The following is a 19,743-nucleotide window of genomic DNA, read 5'->3' on the forward strand; positions in this document are numbered from 1 at the left end:
GGCAGTGAGGTGATTTGTATTATATAGAGGAGACTGAGCATGTTGAACATAGGCTCCTGCAGCAGGGAAATTGTCTGGTTCACCGGTATACCGCCATTGCCCGGCGCCACATCTGACATGTAGTGAGTGGGAAATGAATATCTGTTGAAAAGTGACTGTTTTTAAACTTGAGGGGAAGATCCAGGAGAGAGAAAGAGATTGGAGATACAGGAACACAAGGAGAAGAGATGGGTAAGGTTATGCAAGAGTGCAAGTACCTAGTTGAACTTTGAAGAGGGGAGAAAGGGAGAGGCATAGAAAAGATGAGGTGGAGAAAAGGATTGATGGGGAAATTCTCATTGGATAGTCTTCAGTTTCTTAGTGCGTAGGAAGTGTTGTCCACTGAGGGGCAAGGAGAGTTTGGCGACCTGGAGAGAGTGGCCACTCCTGGCCAAGGAGAGCCACACCAGGGGATTTTCTGGGGAAGCTGTAAAGGCTTAGTCTCCGGTGACTGATCAGCACATGCTTATATGTCGTGCTTATGACGAGGCATCTGTTATATAAAGTATTTATTCATTTGTTTCCAATCAGTATATCGAAAATTTGGAAAAATGTGTTAAACTTGAAATACTGAATCTCAGCCATAATCTAATAGGGAAGATGGAGAAGGTAGACAAGCTGTTGAAATTACGTGAGCTCAACTTATCATATAACAAAATCTGGTAAGTAAATACTTCTTTGGGTGGCACTGCAGGGTCGTCATCTTTGTTAAAGAGGTAGATTAACGCTGCTGTGTTACTGAAAGAATCCTTTGAAAGATCAGGCACTTTGATCCTTATTCATTTGTAGTCTAGCCCTTCACATATGATAGCTGCCATATTTTGGCATTACTGAAGTACAGAATAATGTCTGTCATTATCAAAGAAGGAGATACATTTTTTGAGTACCAAATTTTATCTTAATTCCATTTTTGACAGGAAGTTTTCCCAGATGTAGTCTGATTAACTGCCTTATTTCATTAAAAAAGGTGGCATGAAGCAGAATGTTTTAACCCTGTCATTTTGATCCTAAAGATATTTCAACCTGTTTTGAGCCTATATATTTATCCTAATGTTCTTTGCTCATTGCTGTAATAAATACACACTATCTTGTTTCCACTTCATAATATATATTACTCTGAGAAATAAACATAATAAAACTGACAGTTGCTAAAAATACACATAGAAAACTTGTTATAAGGAAAATGATACAATTATCAAATCTTGAAAATCTTTATATCTATGTATTTTCCCTCCACATAAGACTTGGTATATATAATGGCCAGAGAACAAAACAACTAACAGTAGCAGAACCTCTAATATGGCAAAAATGAAATGGGAAAAAAAGTGATTAATGAATCAAATCCTTTATGTAAAGTGTGTATAAAAAAATTGATCCTGATGAAAATCATTTCAACAAAATAAAACTGAAAATAAGGAAGCTTGGAAATATTTGCCCAGTATAGAGAATTGACCAAGGAATTAAATTGGAATCAACTTGGGAAAATATTTCATCAATGAAAATTCATCAATATGGGTGATAATGTTTTATTAGTTTAAATATTCTGATTAAAATATTTTTGTTCATAAATACAGTATCATTCTGGGGGTCCACCAGCTCAAAGTGGCAGCCATATCCTGCTGGCATAGCTAATCTTTTGGTAATGATTTAAGGTAATAGTTAAGGACATCTTGTTCTTATGCAGGGCTGTAGCACATAGCACAGTGTGTGCTATTGAACTTTCTAGCTCTCCCCTTGCTGTCCACTAGTAGTCTTCACAGTGGTTAGTGAGAATGCTACAGACAGACTCTTCTGTGTTGTGGGATCTTAAAGTCTGATAGTAAGATAGGTAGGATTCCTGGGCACAGACAGTAATGAAGAGTTTACCAGAGCTGTTCTGGTAAATTTGTTTTTAGCCACTCTTTTTAAATTCTCATTTATAAATTATAATTATGGAAAGTAACTCCACATAAAACCAAGCCTGTTTATTTTTAAAATACAATGGAGGGGCACTATCATTGTACTTATTACTAAGTTTGATTTTACCCTTTGGTTTCCAGCAAAATTGAAGGTATAGAAAATATGCATAATCTGCAAAAGCTAAACCTTGCGGGAAATGAAATTGAACATATTCCAGTATGGTTAGGGAAGAAGTTAAAATGTTTGCGAGTCCTCAATCTGAAAGGCAACAAGATATCATCGGTAAGTTATTCAAAGTAGCAAGTATATTTTTAAAAATTTTGGATTTGTTGAAGCAAAAAATTAAAATCTAAGTTTTTTTTAAAATGGGACTTCTTCTAATGTCTTTGGTTCTTTGACAAAACATCAAATTCAGACATAACCTAGTATTCTCTATGGTAATTAAATATAGGCAGTCCTGGTTTTGCATGGTTCCATGGTAGCTAAAAGTTGACCTCTTAGCATTTTCCCATCTTTCATTTCATTTGAGCCTCAAAATACTCTTGTTAAGGAGACAGTGCAGGGATTATTTTTATAATTCTGTGAGTTAGGTACCATTGTCTTATCCCATTTTCAAGTAAAGTCTCAGAGAGGGTAACTCTCTTACCCAAAGTCATTCAACTTGTGCCCGAATCCATGTCACTGAATGCCTAGAGCAGAGTTCTTTTTTTCCAAACTTGTGAATTAATCTGAATTAATCTTGATTATAGTGTTAGGTGTTACAAGAAGTGTTAATCACTAGCTTTTTATAGTAAGGCAACTTTGTTTTCGTGGTTCACATAAGCTAATAATGATGTGTATTTTTCTCTGGAGTATATTTTATGATTTCCTTGTGATATTTATACAGTTAGATATTCAATAAGCATTGAAAAGTAAAAACATTAATTTACTTAAATCTGTATTAAAATTGGTACAATCCTGCTATAATTTAAAGAACTTAAGTCTTAGAATAGAAAATAAAAGATGTGACTTCCAATATGGGTCTAGACTTTGCTTCTGTGACCTTTGGAGAATCTTTCATCTCTCTAAAACTCACTGTTTAAATTAGAGAAAACAGTCCCTGCCCTGCCTTCTTTCAGAAGTGGTATGGGGCTCAGATGAAATGATAGATGTGAAAATACTTTAAAAACTATAACGAATACAGCATTAGAGTTATTTAGTATTTTAAACTTTCACCAGTAGAAGCCAATAATAATAAATAACATTTGTTTAATGCTGTGCAATGTTTATGCTTTCTCATTATAAAGATCTGGTAAGGTGACTCTACCATTTCACTGTGATAGCCCAAGAGCCTCACAGCCCAAGCCCCACGCCATGTTACATAGCATCACCTTGGAGCTCTTGGAGCTTATGGGGTAATGGGAGGAGGTAGCCATGAATCTATTTAAAATTTGCTACACATGTTCCAAAAGTAGTTGATCCCTAGATAGGACTGTTAACAGGAAAATCATTTAATAAATATTTATTATTATTTCTAATTTTGTAAGACCTTCTCATCCCAGTTCATATTTGACATTGGCTTCAGTAAGAGTGCACATCCACTTGGGAGAGATTTATTTATACTAGCTATTGGTAGTAGTGTTTCTCAACCCCTCTTTGGGTAAATGTAAAAATCTTACTTCAGAACCGTGAGTGTCTCTACATATCCTTATTTCTTTTAACTATCAAGTATAACTGTTACCTGAAGATTTACCAAACTCCTGTTTTATAGCCATTTATATATTTGATTTGTTCAGTCAGCATACTGAAAAGATAATAGGATTAGAGTTTCACAGTCTTGAATTCAAATCCTATTTCATTCACATATAACCTCTGAGCTTTGAGCAAGTCACCTAAATTCTTTGAACCTCAGTTTCATCATCTAGAAAATTAAGATGGTTCTTATATCATAGGTTTTTGTGAGGAGTCACAGATAAAATGGTATATGGAAAATGCCTAACACTGCCCTTGATACATTTTAGATTCTCAAATACTCCTTTCTTTTCTGCCCTTCAAATCACTACTTTTGGATAATAGGTTTCATGAATAGGTTCCTTGCCATGTTAATAGCAATTTCCTTGATTTATTACTTCACTTAGGTATGTTTATGATTTTTATTTTATTTATTTATTTTTATTTTTTTAACATCTTGATGTTTATGATTTTTAAATTCAATTATACCAATTATAATGTTACCTATCATTTCAGCTCCAAGATGTAAGCAAATTGAAACCCCTTCAAGATTTGACTTCTGTGATCCTAGCTGAAAATCCAGTTGTGACCCTTCCTCATTACCTCCAGTTCACCATTTTTCACCTCCGTTCACTGGAAAGTTTGGAAGGTCAGCCAGTAACCACTCAGGACAGACAGGAAGCTTTTGAGAGATTCAGTTTAGGTGAGGTGACATATTTTTAAAAAACTAAATTTGGGTGGGAGAGGAATTTATTTTCAGAAATTATCCAGAAAAAAAATATTTATTATGAACTTTATAATGCTATTAAAGTTTGCATATGGGCTTCCCTGGTGGCGCAGTGGTTGAGAGTCCACCTGCCGATGCAGGGGACGTGGGTTCGTGCCCCGGTCTGGGAGGATCCCACATGCCGTGGAGCAGCTGGGCCCATGAGCCATGGCTGCTGAGCCTGAGCGTCTGGAGCCTGTGCTCCGCAACGGGAGAGGCCAAAACAGTGAGAGGCCTGCGTACCGGAAAAAAAAAAAAAAAAATTTGCATAGACAATGGCATCATAAATCAATGAACTCAGCAAATATTCATTAGGCGTGTACTGTGAGCCAGGCACTGTATCTGGCACTAAAGATATAATGGTGATCAAGACATAAGGTACTGGCCTTCGTGCAGCTTGTGTTTTAGTGGAGAAGATAGACAAAAAAACAAGTAAACCCAGATAAAGTAACAGAGGAGAACCCCCTTTTTGGAAAGTGGTATAAAGGAATGGCTCTCTGAGGAAGTGACATATAAGCTGAAGACAAAGGCAGGAGAGGATTAGTCATGTGAAGAAAGGCCTGAGGGAGAGGGAGCAGCTTGTACTTTGAGATTGGAAAGACCCTGGTGAGTTAAGAGACAGAAAGAAGATCAGTATGACTGGAGGATAGCCCAGGTGAAAGTTTGGAGAGATGGGGAGGGGAGAGATGGCACAGGGCCTTGGGGTTTGGATTTTATTCCAGGTGCAGTGGAAAGCCACTGACAACTTTTAAGCGGGGGTTTATATATTAAGATTATTTTTGATACTGGATGGAGAATGATTTGAAGCAGGGCAAGATAGAGATAAAGGGACATGTTAGAAGGCTATTGCCTTAGAAATGTTGGTGGCCTGTATTTAGGTGGTAGATGTGGAATAGACGGATCAGCTTCGGAAGTAGCATCAGCAGCACTTTCTAATGAATTGGATAATCCCCAAGCTTCTGGCTTGAGTAAGTGGTTGGATGGTAGTATTGTTTTGGAAAATGGGAGAACTCAGAATGTTGAGTTTGAATGTCTGTGAGACAACCAAGAATAGAATCAGAAATATGAGTCTGGAGTTCAAGAGATCTGTCCTAGAGATATAAATTTGGGATTCATCAGCATAAAAATAATATTTAATTCCACCGGAATCAACTAGCTCACTCAGGCAGGGGTTTGGAAGAGCATGAAGAGGAGCCAGTTAAGAAAACTGAGAAAGAGAGGCCAGCAAGGTAGGAGAAAACCAGGAAATAGTAGGTTGCAGAAGCCCAGAGAAGATTTCAAAAGAAAGTGGTCAGCTATGCTGAATGTTGCTGAGACATGAAGAAGAAAAATGAGCACAGAGAAGTGCTTTAGATTGACAACATGATGATGAGCTTGACAAGAGCAGTTAAGGAGTGGCTGGGACAAATGCTAGATTATAGATTGAAGACTGAACGGGAGGGAGACATTTGGGTAAAGATTTGCAATTGCCTCCCACAGTTTCCTCCCCTAGTACCTAATAAATGCATTTTTAAAAATAAGTTTAAAAAAATTTCACCAGTAGCTTCCAACCAGGAAATGGAGAAGCAAGTGCAATAAACCTCAAAGCTAGTAATCAAAGCAACAGAAAATATTCAAGAGCGGAGTGGAGAGACAAATCGTGGCTTAGTTCTCTTGGTCCTTGAGAAGACAGGAGATGAGATTAGAAAAAAAGAGGAAAGATTGTCTATAGATAAGAGGGATGGGACACTTTCTCCATCAGAAGGGAGGGAAGATGTGTGTAGGTATGGGTAGTTTTGTTGCCTTGGTGGTAGGAAGATGAGGAAGTTCCCACTGGTGGGGTCTGTTTTCTCAATAAAATAAGAGGTCATCAGCTGAGAAAGAAAATAGAAGGAGTACAACATTGCAAAGCAACTATACTCCAATAAAAATTAATTTTAGAAAAAAGATTGGAAAAAAAAGAAAATAGAAGGAGTATGGGAGGTTTGAAGAGAAGAGGAGGGTATGAAATAGCCTAAGATGATAATGTTAGGGCATGAGCCTGTATGTTCAACCATTTGAAATTGATGTTAGTCCATTTTGACTTATAAAAACAACAGTTTCATATGGTTTGATCCAATACTTGAGAAATGGTAGATTTTTATTTGTTTCGGATCCCACTTACTCAACATTTGTTACCCAGAAGTTGATGTTTTGGAATCATTAAAAAATATAAATAATGCAAAGGGAAGTCATTATATAAATATACTGTTTGGGGAAATGTTTAAAGTACTTATAATTCATTCACAACTTTGGATGTTAATTAAGAGCTTTTAGTGATGCTGAGCTCTTGGGATCCAGTGGTAATACAGATAGATGCAGTTTCTGCTTTCGCAAAACTTTAGTGGAGAAGGCAGACAGCCAAGCTATTTGATCACATTTTCCAACTCCCTCTGTGATGAGGACTGCGTCAGAGGTGCAGGGTGGCATCATAGCATCCCTGAGAAGTGTCCAACCTGGGGAGGGTAGAGTCAGGGCAGGCTTCTCAGAATAGTTTTTAAAACTAAGACCTGGAGGATGCAAAATACGCCAGTAGGAGATAGAGGAAGACAGTTCCAGGGAGAAGGTGTGAATAAAAGCATGCAGGTGGAAAAAGTTTTTGACAAAATTCAACACCCATTTATGATAAAAACCCTCTAGAAAGTAGGCAGCCAGGGCCCAAACCCATGTCACCTTCATTGGCAGGCAGATTCTTAACCACTGTGCCACCAGGGAAGCCCCAAAGCAATCTTGAGAAAGAAAAATGGAGCTGGAGGAATCAGGCTCCCAGACTTCAGACTATACTACAAAGCTACAGTAATCAAGACATTATGGTACTGGCACAAAAACAGAAATATAAATCAACGGAACAGGATAGAAAGCCCAGAGATAAACCCACGCACCTGTAGTCACCTTATTTTTGTGTTATCTTTTAAAATTGTTATCCACATGGTAATACCTTCTTACCTCTTAATAGAAATCACTTTCTAGCTCAAAATAATCTTTTTTTCCAAAACCATAGTGAATAATTTTAAAAGTAGAATTGTATATATACTATTCTAAGATGTCTTTTGCTATTATTTGAGAAATAGTCTTATGTTTCTTCAAATAGAAAATATAATGATCAATAAACTATTAAATTTGTACTAGCAGAAGAGGTAGAAAGACTGGAAAGAGACCTGGAGAAGAAGGTGATGGAAACTGAAGAGCTTAAAAGCAAACAAACAAGGTTCCTCGAGGAAATTAAAAATCAAGATAAGTTGAACAAATCATTAAAAGAGGAGGCCATGTTACAAAAACAGAGCTGTGAGGAACTAGAGAATAACCTAAACACGAAAAATGAACTGGTAAGTCCGTATTTTACATTGCCTTGACTATATTCTCTTGAAATAGAAAATTCTTTGTTCTTAGGTCTAAAAACACAACTTCCTGACTATAAAATGGGGAAGATGTGGTTTAACAGAAATATGTGCAACTGGTTTGACAGGTTGTAGTTGACTGCACACTCTATGGTATGGTTGCCCAAAAGATGCATACTGTCTTGAGCTGTGTTATGTGAAAGTATGATATCCAGAACAAATGAGGAAGATGAAGCCCCACACCGTGGGGAGTTGGTCAGACTGCCCTTAGATGTCTGTATTTTTTTAGACAACAACACCGTTGGTGAGGCTGTACGTTGGCAAAAACTTTTAGAAAGCAATTTGGCAAAATTATCCAAATTTAAATGGATGTACCCTATGTCCTGTATATTGGAAATATTATATATAATATTTATATTATTTATTGGTTATTATGTAAGTTATAGTATAATATAATATATATTTCTAATAATATAGTCTGTAGAAATGGTACAAGAATGTATAAAGATATATATGTAGATACATGCGTATATGTATATAAATATACATATACACATATATATACAAGGACATTGACTACATTCTTGTCTATATTAGCAAAATGTTGAGAATAACTAAAATGTCCCTCAGTAGATATCCATGTGGTAGAATAATAGCGTTCTTATCAAAGGAAGGCAGAGCTGTATATCCTCATATGGAAAGATGTCTAACATATATTGCTATATGAAAAAAAGCAAGCTGTATATCAAGTATGGTCCTATATATAAAGGAAGTATATAATAGTATAAGTATGTGTAAGTCAGATGGTAGAATGTATACCAAATTCTTGACAGCAGTTATTTTAGGGGAGTAGAATTATAGAGTACTTTCAAATTGCCATATATGCATATCTTTAATGTTTAAATTTTAAATAATTTGGCTTTACGGTTAAAATATGTAAAAAAGATACCTTAAAAGAGAAAGATTTAGACAGACTAGATAGCATATCTTCAGAAGGTACCTGACCCAGAGGCTTCAAAGGTCTTGAGACCATGTCTGAGAAGTGGCCAAAGCAACAGGGGTGTCCAGGCTGGAGAAGAGGAGACCCAGTGAGCTGTGACAATTGCCTTCAGATAGTCAAAGGACTGTTTCATGGAAGAGGGACTGGAGTTATTGATGAAGGTATCAAGAGTTAAAATTAAGAAATGGCAAATAGAATTATAGGAAAACAGTTTTTCATTTAGTAATGAAGAAGAAATCTATATAATAGCTGTCTTGAGATAAAATGTGATAACTCTGGAATGTGTTTGTTATCACTGAAACAGGCCATGTGCTCAGGGTTTAGGGAAAAGATAAAAAAAAACATTGGTCAGGGAGATGGACTAAATCACCCTAAAAGCCCTTTTCAACCTTGATAATTTGATTCTGTAAAATTATTAGTCTACTTTCCTTGAAGAAAGTAGCTATTGGTACTCTCTTTTCTTTTTCTTTTGACAGTTCTTTTTCTGATCTGTGCATAACTTAGAGAATTGTATTTCTCATATAATTAGCAGAATCCTTGATACAGTTATCTTTTTTTTTTTTTTTTGCATCCCCCTTTCAAGATTGGCATTCTGGCTTAGTTACTTGATTTGTTGACAAGAATTCTGCCTAAGCACTTACATTTTTAAGCAAGAAAAAAAAGCGTTCCCTCCTCTGTATAGAGAGGGAAATTGTTACTTGAAATCCAAATACTACTTAATTACCTCTTTCTTGAGCTCTTCTTTGTCAGGGGGACATGATAAAAGACAGGGCAACTTTCCCAGCTCTGTTAGTCAAACATTCGGAGCATTTGTGGCTTCCTTCATATGCCTCTTATTTGAAGGTAGTTTTCAAATATGTCTGCTGTATTCTGAAGGCATATTATATATGATGTTAATAATCCAGTGATTATCAATGGTCTTATAATATGCATAGATATGTTGCACTCCATTCCATGATAGAGTGGAATGATGAGTAATTAAATCATTGAAGACATATTACAATCAGTTTTATTTTAGCAGTGAACACTTTGTGCCATCACTTAACAGTTGTATTTTAAATACAAAAATAAAACAGTACTTAAAATAAGCACAGTACTTACTTTGGTATCACTTGATATTTGTGAACATTTAATAAATTTTCCTGAGTTATTGATCTTTTTCATAGTGTAGAATTCATCTTGTATTATTAAGACAAAAAAACATTATGATTTCCATATGCTGACTCCCTGGTGCATGTTAAGTCAACCCATTGAAAATCATGGCAAAATAGTTTATTTTATATTTGTGTGCTATCCCAAAATTATGGATTATTATAGTTGCCTAGTTTTCTCTTTTGTTCGTTTATTATGTTGATATGTTTATGCTGTAAATAAATGTTTTGTAAATTGTCAACAGTTTTTGTTCGTTTTTTTTTCCTGTAACTGTTTTCAGTTAGAAGACAGACTGTGCTCTTTTTGAGTCATTATGTTACTTTTATCATTAACTATTTAAAAACACTTTATATACAAAGTTACTATATGTTTATTATAACAAATTCAGACAACACAAATGTATACACTAGAAAATGAAGGTTTCACTCTTCCCCTGCCACATTCCTTGGAGGTTAATATGTATCCTTTTTGTTGTAATTATATATATTTTTGAATGTTTTGTGATTTAAAAAAATTTTACTATATATTTTTTTAAATTCTGCCATCTTATTTTTTACAAAACAGTATATCATTGGACAGCTGTCCAAGTTAAAAAAATACATACACGTGTATATGTGTGCACACATATATACACACACATAAATTCTTTTCAAAGTGTATATTGTGTTCCACTATACGGATTTTCCATGATTTATTTAACCTTCTCTTATTGATGAATATTTAAGTTGCTTCCACTTTTTTGTTATTAGAAACAATACTATAGAGAAAATCTTTATATATATATATATATACCTTATGCATTCATACTAGTACTTCCTTAGCATAATCACTATAAGTTTTAAATTTTGATAGCTATTAATGTTACCCCTCAAAAAGCTTATAACTGCTTCACACTTCTATAGCAGTGGGTGAAAGAGCCCACCCCCACTTGATAGTATTATTTTGAACTTGTATATAGGATAGAAAAAAATGGAATCTCATTGCTTTAATTTCGCATTTCTTTAGGTATTGGAGAGCTGAGTACTGCATATGTATTTCTTAGCTATTTTGTATTTCTTCTTCAAATTCATATTGTTTTGCCAGTTCTTTTATTATTCCAAAGGACTATTCCATGTTAAAAAAAAAATTCCGTGTCTTATTCCAAGAGCCTACATTTGAAAAACATTTTCCATTATCTTATGCAGAATATCTGGTGATAATATCACCTATAGTTGTATAATGTTTTCTAGTTTCATATAATAATTCCTCATATAGTAAGTCAATTAACTTATAAATGAAGCATTGTAACATTGAAGGAAAACTTCTGGTGGCCATTTAACCTGTAGTAGTCCCCCTCTCCTGCCACCAACAAATGTTAACTTTAATATTACTTATTGTCTTTTTGCAAGTTATTTAAACTCCTGTACTTGTTTCCTCATTTTTAAAATGAGGATGATTTACCTGTCCTGCCAGCCCCACAGAGTTGTGAGGACCTAGTGAGGTTATGAATATGAAAATGATTTGAAATGAATCAAGCTAAGTAATGGAAGGTGGTAAATATGAAACTCCATTAGAATGATGATAAAATGTGTCCATGTAAGAATAATGCAGGTATTAATAACCATATCTTCCTAAGGTAAGTTGTCAGTAAAGAGCAGCTTATGTTGTTATAGCCTCACTCTCTAGAATTCTCCAGGTGATGGTATCTGTTTGCTTCTTTCTCCTTTTAGCCCTTGTTTTGGTTTCTTGCAGACCCTTTGCTGATTCTTTATTCTTCCTTAAAGGTAGTTTGTTCAGGACTGAATTGTATACTATGTTTTTCATGGTTTGCATGAAAACTTGTATTAATATCCTTATGTACATTTTAAGTTTTGAAACTGGCTCGCCTTTTGAGAAATGTGCTTGTGTGTATGTATAATTTTTTTTAATGATTGTTTACATAGGAGAGTGAATTTGAATGTGGGGGAAAGAATTTGTATCATTTTTCCTATTGGTAAATATGTTAACTGCAGTCAGCTCTCGATTATCCACAGCTAATACTTTCCCGGGCTTTGACTCCCACGTTGCTCCCATTTGTGCATTTCTTCAAAGGACATTTATTGAATGCTTACTATATGCTAAGCCTACTGCTGTAAAAGACACAAAAGTACTTTAAGATGCACAGAGTATTCATTATTAAAGTTGAGCCTTGAACAACACAGGGGTTAGTCCACATATAACTTATAGTTGGTCCTCAATATCCTTAGTTCCTCGGCATTCACAGATTCAAACAACCACCAACTGTCTAGTACTATAGTATTTACTATTGAAAAGTATGTGTAAGTGAACCTGCTCAGTTCGAACTGACATTGTTCAAGGGTCAACTGTATTTGCCTGTGGAGACCAGTCCCTATAGCCTCCACCGTTCAGTCACATTTGCCTTTGTTTGTCCCCACTGCCACTGATCTTTAGGGAGAGAAGCTCAAGATTAGTTTACATTGTTGGTTGTGAGTTGCCTTCTGGGGACTCAGGGACTTGTGAGCATTCAGTGAAAGCATCAATGTGGGTAATATGCTTGACACCCTGCAGCAGGACATCGAAGGCAGTGTAGTATAATAGAGTGTCGGATTTGAAATCGGGAAACTTGGAACTGAACTCTGCCTCTTCCACTACCAGCTGTGCAATTGGACAAGTTATTTAACCTCTCTGTACAGCGTTTATCATCTCATAGGGTAGTTGTGAAGATTCAGTGAGATGGCGTATGTCAAATGCTTAGCATGGTGCCTGGCATACAGTGAGTACTCAGTCAGAATTACCTGTTTTCTAGGTTAGCCTTACTTCCACTCAGCTGGATAATCAGGAGGTGACTGAAAGCTAAATCATGCACGACTTTGATTTCACGGGCCTTGTAAAATGTTCATGTTCGTTTATGATTTATTTTCTTCAGCTTGCATTTTTATATTAAAGAAGTGTTTCTGCATGCCTTTTTTTGTCTGGTATCTACTGTCAGATGCTGGGGGGAATGAAAAAGCAGAAATCACTTAGTGGACCTTTGAAATGAACTCAAGGATTGCTTTAGTAGAAAGGGGACTGGTACTGGTAGTTAATAAAATATTTAACTTCTGCCACTAATCTAATGATGTAACTTTTGACAAGTCAGTTCACCAATCTGGGACTCAGTTTCTTTATTTATAAATTCAGAGGGTTAGATTAGATGGTTTTTCTTCTAGCTCCTAAAATTTCTAAGAATAACTGAAAAGTTGTAATTACAGTAGGATTACTTTATTAAAAATTTAATATCCTATATTTGGATCTGATTGAGCTTATTCACATCCCTTATCCTCCATTACAAAGAATAATGTTCTGAACACTTAAAACTGAGATGCCATTAGCCAAAATACTACAGCAACATCAGTACAACAATTAAAACCAATCTCCTATTTTCATCCTTCTCACTCCTTCTAATTTATTAGTAATAAATGTCAAATATCATTTCTATCCATGATTTGAAACTATCATGAGTCAGTTAAATAAATTAGTACCAGTTATTGGGAAATCAGGAAGCAGGTACTTAGTAGACTAGTTACTTAAAAATAATTGATACAGAGTTATTTTCATGTTTGGATAAAGCAAATTTAAATGATTTTTAAAACTTTTATTCATTGTATCCTGAAATAACATATAAACTTCAAAGGTCTTTTATGTGATCTCTTATGAAATGATAATTTTGTATTTCATTCTTTGTAATACTTTAGAATTAAGATAAAATGCTCTTAATGTTATTCTACGTGCTGTGGGATTTTTAAAAATCTAATTATCAGTTATAATTAGAGCTTGCCACACCACTGTACCTTTATACTAACTTACTGAATCTATGTGTTGTTTCATATCAAATTGGGCCAATAGCTAAGACAGAAGACCATGGAACTAACTCGAGCATGTCAGAAACAGTATGAACTGGAACAGGAATTGGCTTTTTATAAAATTGATGCTAAATTTGAGCCACTGAATTATTATCCATCAGAGGTGAGTTATTTTGATTTTGTAGTAATCCACAGTTAAAGCCAGCATAGAATGGGGCAGGGGAGGGCAGGGTGTTGGAGATGTTCAAATGATTTTATCAATAACCACTCCATGTTTTTCTTAAGATACCAGCAGAGTATTTTGGTTGAATCTGTGAATTATTTGGCTCAGTGAGGTAGAGCAGTGTCCAAAAGAGGTTAAAAGCCCCAAGAGGATATTTGCCCACATCCATATTCGTAACCATAAGCAGCCCTTCTAATCCTGTTACCTCACTCAAGAGTGTGGTTGATCAGCTTCCTTAAATCCACACCTCCAGGAAAAGTGCACTGCCTGCTTCAGTGACCATGGAATAGGCATCTCCCTACATTGCTTTTTCAATAATCAGTGGGTTCACTATTAGTCAACCATTATTTGTACAAATACCATAAATGCCACTGCAACAGGGAACTGTTTAACTTCCAGGATCCAGTCAGTATCATATAAAATAATATATCATAATAAAATGTCATATCAAATATGATTTAATAAAAAATTAGTATTTAGTAAATACTAAATTTTTATGAAAAATTATTTTAGTAAAAATTCAACATTTAAAATTTATTAGACTGATATTTTACTTATATATCAGCCAAGAAACCAAAATAAAACATGTAGATGTCTGATCTGAGAGATACAGCAGTGCTAAAAACAACAACAAAAACCACATAACTGTAGGCACTTTCTTAGTCAATCCAGCTCACTGTTTGGGGATAGGAGGAGTAATCCTTTTGAGACCGTTTTTTGTTCTAGTTCCTTTTTAGTATATTAAGAATAAGATAAAAGAATTATATATATTTTTAAACTATGTGTGTAGGATTACTATTTAGGCAATTCTGTGATATATTCTTCATTAATAAAATGAATAATGTCACTCGACTGCATAGCAGTTACTTATTAAGTCATAAGATTTATTTATTTTGTTTCTAGTATGTTGACATTGATAAAGCCCCAGACGAAAGCCCTTACATTGGCAAATCCAGATACAAGAGAAATATGTTTGCCACAGAGAGTTATATTACTGATAATGCCCAGCTAGTAGAGATCAAGAGGATGGATCCAGATGAAGGGGAACAACTTAGAAATGAACATGTGAACTTGAGAGCCCATACGCCACTGGACACACGACTGGAAGACAAAGAAAACAAAATAAGTGCAGGTTAAAAAAAGTTACTTTAAATTCTTTAAAAATACAAAAGAATTGAATATATAAGCAAATTTTGTTTTTTAATTCTTCTAGTTAAACATGCTAAAGTTATTTATTGTTGTTTACATGAGACGTCTAAAACAAAAGCAGTGATTCATTGAGCAGATTATTTTTTAATGATTCCTGTTATGAAGAATGGGGTTTTTGACCGTTATTTGATAGCAGCATGTCCAGGGGCTCCAAGAATGCTTAAATTTCATCCTGCCAACAGGTGCTCCTCACCATTGGACTTACACATTCAAAGACATAATTAGTAATAATTGAAGCAAGTAAAGTTATTGATTCCTATACATGTCGCCAAAACCTAAAGTAGTGCTTTGGATAAACTGGATCAGTGCACTCTCCTTAGGCTTAGGCCTGAGGCTGGCCTCTGACTCTTCTTGACCTGCCCCACACTCCACCTCGTCAACCGCACCCCGCCCCCAGTCATCTAATTCAAGGAATCTTATCACTTCCTGGCAAGTCACAAAGAGGAAGAAATCAATCCAAGGGGACACTTAGAGACCTTCCAAATGGCAAACTTTGGACCCACTTCCTCACTTAGCTGTATGCATACGGCGGAAGGAGAAAGCAGTCCTGAGTTCATTCATCTCACTAGTAATCATGACCCATTGTGGGGATCTCAAGCAATGAGATTAGTAGCCCATCTTCCCTTGTTTGGCAGCTAAATGGAATACATGGAAGGCCAATAGCGGTTGACTTGGAGAGGGGAGAAAAGAGGCCAAATTGTCCGTGCCTGCGTATACTATATGCAAGGCTCTGGAAGGGGAAAGCGAAACTAAATCACACCAGCCTCAAGGGGCTCATAGTTTTATAGGAGGCAGGGAGGGAGAAAGAAATCAGGAATTTGAGGTGGAAAGTCACTGATTTGGGATTACCAAATCAGTAGTGAATTTCTTGATATTGAATCCCATCATAAAGTATTTGTCTCTAACACAGGTTTTTGTTTAATACTCTAAACCTAATTATAACTTGGTGACATGTAAGCACATATTTACAAATAAAATCCTTATTCTTTCAAAAGAGTTCTTTAATGTTGGGAGTATCAAGTAGAGCCCCTTTTATGTTAGGATTTTACAAATAAATGGATCAATTATAGCTCTATGGCATATCATGAAACTATTCTAGAGATTAATAGAGAGGAAAACAATCATAAGAAATTACTTTTTTTTTTATTCCTGTGTTGTATAATTGCAGAATTTAATTGGAGGAAGTTATTGCTAAGAAAAGGGTAGAAATTTGAGAATTCAAGATTTTTCTTGTGTGCCTGTGTGCATGGTTTTTAAATTTGCAGCACAAGCTCGACTATCAGAACTGCATGATGAAATAGAAAAGGCAGAACAACAAATTTTAAGAGCTACTGGAGAATTTAAACAACTGGAAGAAGCTATACAACTTAAAAAAGTAAGTAAAAGTAAAGCTGCATTGCTAAGAGAAAATGCCAAAAATGAAATGTGTTTCCCTCTTCATAACCGTGTAAAAAAATCTTTATATCAGTGCTGCCTAATTAATTACGGAATAACAAATTTCAGAGTCAGATATGGTTCTAGCGTTTTCCAATTTCATTTCCTTCCATTCAGGATGACATCCTATTAGCATTTAATAGAGTGTATAGATACACGTTACTTAACCATTTATGTAAAAAGATATATTCAGTCTACTGTATTATGAAAGTGTCCAATTTACCCAGGGAAGCTGCTTCCTATTATATCTCTCCTAATTTAATTAAGCACTCACCACCTTTAAGATCCTGGAACCTAGATTAAGAGCCAGAAAACACCTCTACAATGAACATTATTAAACATGAGTAGCAAAAATATAAATGATATAAAATATGGTATACATAAAGATGATGTCATGAAGAAGCAAGCAGCTCAAACCCATGATGTAGTTGCATAGGGAGAAAGTTCAAAAAAGGAAGTATTTTGACATTTTAGTTTTTAAGTAAGTAAAAGGTTTTAGTTATTTGCAACTTTTAAAAATCAGTATTTGAAAATTGTGATGGTAATGTATTCATACCATAGTAGGAAGAAAAGAAGGTGAAGTCCAAATTATATGTTCTTTTATAAAGATAACCCTGTGTCGTTAGTTTCAAATTATTTAGTAACTAGAAATTGATTCAAGTTTATGTGGCAGTTGCTGACTGAGCTGGGCCCTGAGTAATGAAAAAAACGGATGTGTTCCTCTCTCATGGGCAGGAAGTAGGCAAAAAATAAGTAAAAATAAGTTTAAAAGAAATGTATAGTTAAACAACATAAGTTCTAGGGGGGAAAGAAAAAGAAAATTAGGAGAGACAGTAAAGAGGATGTAGATTGCTGCAACCCACAAAGGCCTCACTGAGGAAGTGACATTTAGGCTGAAAACCAAAGGATGAAAAAGAGCCAGTGAGGCAGGATTAAGGGCAAGCATATTCCAGGCAGAGGTGACAGTGTGTGCAAAAGACTTCAGACTAAAGATTCCTCTGCAGGGTGAGGGAGAGTATAGTGGAAGATGAGGTTAAAGCTCATGCCAGGCATCATAGGCCATTTTAAGGGGGTTGAATTTTATTCTGAATGTAATGGGAAACCTTTGAAGGACTTTAGGTGGTAGCACGGCTGATCCTATTTGTATTTTTATAAGGTCACTCTGGCTACTTGATGAGAGTGAAATGGGTTGAGAGAGATGGAAAAAATGGAGATGTGTACATCGGTTAGGAGGCTGTTGTTTAGTACAGGCAAGACATGATAATGGCTTGGACTACAAAGGTGATGGTGGACATGGAGAGAAAGACGACTAGGTAAAATCTGGCAGTAGAATTGACAGGACTTAAAGATGGATTGAAAATGGGAGATGAGGTGGATGGAGCTATTAAGAATGATTTTAATAATTAAATAAGAATGTTTTATAACAGTACTGGTGAAAGCTTTATATAGATAAATTGGTAGAAGTAAATAATGTACATAATTTTTAAGTAAATGGATGCTTACAAAATGTGCTTGGAAAAAATAGTTATTTTAAATGAGTAAGTATAATATAGCCTAAATTTTTCATTACATTGTCAGTTGGCTTGATATTCTAATACAAGGGTAAGTGCTATAAAAAGTCAGCTACCATTAATTTATGGTTATTATTATTAATAATTTATAAATTATACTAATATGACAACTTCATTTCTACTGCTTTTGTTTTCATAAGCTTTTATAAAATAAAATTTTCTACATATAATAAGGATAAAAGTATAAGATATGAATGGAGTGCCTAGGTATCTCCTGCATTTTACTTTTATTAAACAAAAACTGATAGAGCATGGAATACCTTTTTAAATTGTACTAGTTGTTTTCTGTAAATTTGTAAATCAGTGTTGCTGTCCTCTGTTAATTGTATGTTGGGGTGTGGGGGGAATTAGATTTCAGAAGCGGAGAAAGACTTTCTTTTCAAGCAGTTGAGTGGTAGGATACAACTTCTAAATAAATTACGCCAAGAAGCTCTGGATCTAGAAATGCAGATGGAAAAGCAAAGAGGAGAAATTGCTGAAAAGCAGAAGGAGATCAAGAACCTGCAAATAGGTATTGATAGTCTAGATTCCAAAGACCCAAAACATGTAAGTAAATGAAGAGATCTTTGGCTTGTTCTATGGGGATGAGCATATCATTCTTTCTAGGTATTATGTCTCATCGTTTTTAGCCTCAGAGTCCTTTCTGAAAATCTCTTTTAGTTTGATGCACAAATCTGAGCAATACATATGTTTATATGTGTGTATATAATATGAGTGTATGTATGTGTATTATATATATACATATGTGTGTATATACATACACAGACACACATATATATGAAGTGTGTGTGTGTGTTTAAAACAAAACAACCTAGGGCTTGATGGAGGTAGTAGCTTTCAGTAGAACAATTGATGAATGATATACTTATTTTTTTTAAGTAATTGAATTTCATTATATTTCAAATCAAGAGTAACCTGCTCTAAGGTGCTCTCCAAACCTCTTACTCTTTCTCTTTCCTTGTTTTATTTTCTTCTTTCTTAACAGCAAGGTGGCAAGATGGGAGAGCTGAGGGGGTTCAGAGTCCTTTTTCTACCTCTTCTTTAATCCTTTATGCAAATATTCCACTAAAGCTATTTGTTGTTTCATATTGTTTTGTTTTGTCCTTAAAAAGAAAACATTTCTCTAGAGTATGTCTTCCTAAAATGTGGCCAGAGGTGGTCAAGTGGCTGGATGATGGAGTTAGGTTCTTGTCTCTTTCTGTCTCTACTCTGAAAAGTCTTACTAATGGTTTATATTTTAGCCAATATTTGTAAAATAGAAGTAAGAATATTTCCTGCATATTTTACTGGTATACTTTGAATAATAAGGTTATTTAAAAAAAACTTTAAAATCTCTGGATTATGAGAAACCATAGAATTTAACATGGTAAAGACAATGCACTATAATTGCTTTATGTACTTGACAAGTTATTTAGTTATCCCTTTAAACATTTTAGTAAAATGTCATAGATATTTTTTGGAGGCCAGCTAATTTTGACAAAGGGTGACCATATCATCACAGACATAAGGTCTTTTCTAACAAAAGCCTAAGACTTAGTATTAAAATTGAAACCAGGGCTTCTC

At 35.0% G+C, this 19,743-nt stretch overlaps 1 protein-coding gene across 3 annotated transcripts in view; it reads left to right on the forward strand.

Annotated features, from left to right (window-relative positions):
• The window catches only part of CNTRL (centriolin), an 83,474-nt gene that overhangs the window by 13,059 nt on the left and 50,672 nt on the right, over positions 1-19,743 (forward strand). Inside the window, exons 4-11 of one of the 3 annotated variants that reach the window (XM_024762327.1) lie at positions 571-701; positions 2,079-2,220; positions 4,165-4,351; positions 7,562-7,758; positions 13,787-13,906; positions 14,870-15,098; positions 16,441-16,550; positions 18,532-18,726. In XM_024762327.1, coding sequence (XP_024618095.1) covers positions 571-701; positions 2,079-2,220; positions 4,165-4,351; positions 7,562-7,758; positions 13,787-13,906; positions 14,870-15,098; positions 16,441-16,550; positions 18,532-18,726 — 1,311 coding nt within the window. The remainder of the gene's footprint in view (positions 1-570; positions 702-2,078; positions 2,221-4,164; positions 4,352-7,561; positions 7,759-13,786; positions 13,907-14,869; positions 15,099-16,440; positions 16,551-18,531; positions 18,727-19,743) is intronic. The other 2 variants (XM_024762329.1, XM_024762330.1) reach the window with 2 other exon arrangements.

This window comes from Neophocaena asiaeorientalis, unplaced genomic scaffold (assembly GCF_003031525.2).
Source record: "Neophocaena asiaeorientalis asiaeorientalis breed wild unplaced genomic scaffold, Neophocaena_asiaeorientalis_V1.1 scaffold78, whole genome shotgun sequence".
In the NCBI taxonomy this organism is placed as follows: Eukaryota; Metazoa; Chordata; class Mammalia; order Artiodactyla; family Phocoenidae; genus Neophocaena; species Neophocaena asiaeorientalis.